The sequence below is a fragment of the Cyprinodon variegatus genome, unplaced genomic scaffold, assembly GCF_000732505.1.
Source record: "Cyprinodon variegatus isolate N-32 unplaced genomic scaffold, C_variegatus-1.0 Scaffold2088, whole genome shotgun sequence".
NCBI lineage: Eukaryota > Metazoa > Chordata > Actinopteri > Cyprinodontiformes > Cyprinodontidae > Cyprinodon > Cyprinodon variegatus.
Genome location: NW_015152541.1, coordinates 40,956 through 42,262, shown reverse-complemented (window position 1 = coordinate 42,262; position 1,307 = coordinate 40,956). Strand labels below are relative to the sequence as shown.

The window sequence follows — 1,307 nt, the reverse complement described above, 5'->3', positions numbered from 1 at the left end:
AATAGAGATAGAATGAAGCAGAATGATGAAAAAGGGGTCCCTATGTCCTCCAGCAGTCTAAGCCTATAGCAGCAGAACTATCCAATATAACCAGAGGTTGAAGCTGAGCTCAAACAGAAAGGTTAAATAATGAATCTCCATCTGTAGATCAGAACCTTCTAGAACATGAAGCCGTCTTTATCACTGATCTTTTGTTGTTTCTGGGTCGGGGTCTGTTCTGCTGTAGGGGGCCGCCTTGGAGCAGGCCATCATCAGCCAGAGGCCCCAGCTGGAGAAGCTCATCTCCACCACTGCACATGAGAAGATGCCCTGGTTCCACGGAGCAATAACTCGGGAGGCCTCGGAGCCCCGGCTGCAGAACGGGTCGCGCATGAATGGGAAGTTCCTGTACGTAAAACAAACATTTTCACAGAAACAAGGATTTCTTTATTTCAAAGTCCTTTTCTAGTCACTCTTTCTAACGTATTCAGTGGAACTCACAGCTTTGAAATTCAACCTTATCTAGCAAAGGGTCTTACTGGTGTTACTGGTGCTACTGGTGATGGATAATGGGTTTTAGCTCCACTTTAAGAGGCAGAATATTTGCACTTAAGACTTTCACCCCCTCACACTCTCACAGTCTGTGTGGTTTCCGCTCTGACAGTTGTGCAGAGGACTTCCTGAAGTGGCCCTGTAGGCCGAGCGCCAGCGGCAGGGCGACTGCCCCCTTTTCACTAACAGCTTACAAGAACCCGCCTTTTTCCTCAGAAACAGCCTAAGATGGCGCTGCCGTTCAGTTCAGGGGTCCGTCTGCTCTGACGGCGTCTCTGCTGCAGTTAAACGCTGCGTTTCTCGGTGGGCCTTTGCTTGAATGGCGCTGCACTTCCTGTCTCTGTGGTCGGGCTGTTTGTGACGCCTCCGCTGGCGACCAGAATAGCCGCATCAGCTCCCAGCAGTCACTGCGCCGAGCTGACACGCTGGCTGGGAACAGTTAGCGCCAACTTTGCAAAGCTAGAAATAGGCAGAAACGTTGAAGGAAGTTTGCTTCTATATGATTGGGTTCTATAGTGTCAGATAGAAACGTGTTTTCCTCAGTGATTGTGAGCCTCAGTAGAATGTCGGAGGTTTGTAGTTCGACTAATTCTGGAAACTTTAAGATTTCTAGAAGGTTCCTTCATCTGTTCTTCATTCCAGTTTATTCAAAATGGCTGAAAGGAAGAAGGAACCCATCTGGACTTTAAGATCAATTTCTCTCTGATTTCACTGAATTCATGTTTTGTGGGCCTCCTGTTGGCCCCCTGTTGGTCCCCTGTTGGTCCCCTGTTGGT

General features: G+C 48.6%; 1 protein-coding gene across 2 annotated transcripts in view; it reads left to right on the top strand.

Moving 5' to 3' along the window:
• The window catches only part of syk (spleen tyrosine kinase), a 27,780-nt gene that overhangs the window by 8,078 nt on the left and 18,395 nt on the right, over positions 1-1,307 (top strand). For both annotated transcript variants that reach the window (XM_015405252.1, XM_015405254.1), the window contains exon 3: positions 227-387. In XM_015405252.1, coding sequence (XP_015260738.1) covers positions 227-387 — 161 coding nt within the window. The remainder of the gene's footprint in view (positions 1-226; positions 388-1,307) is intronic.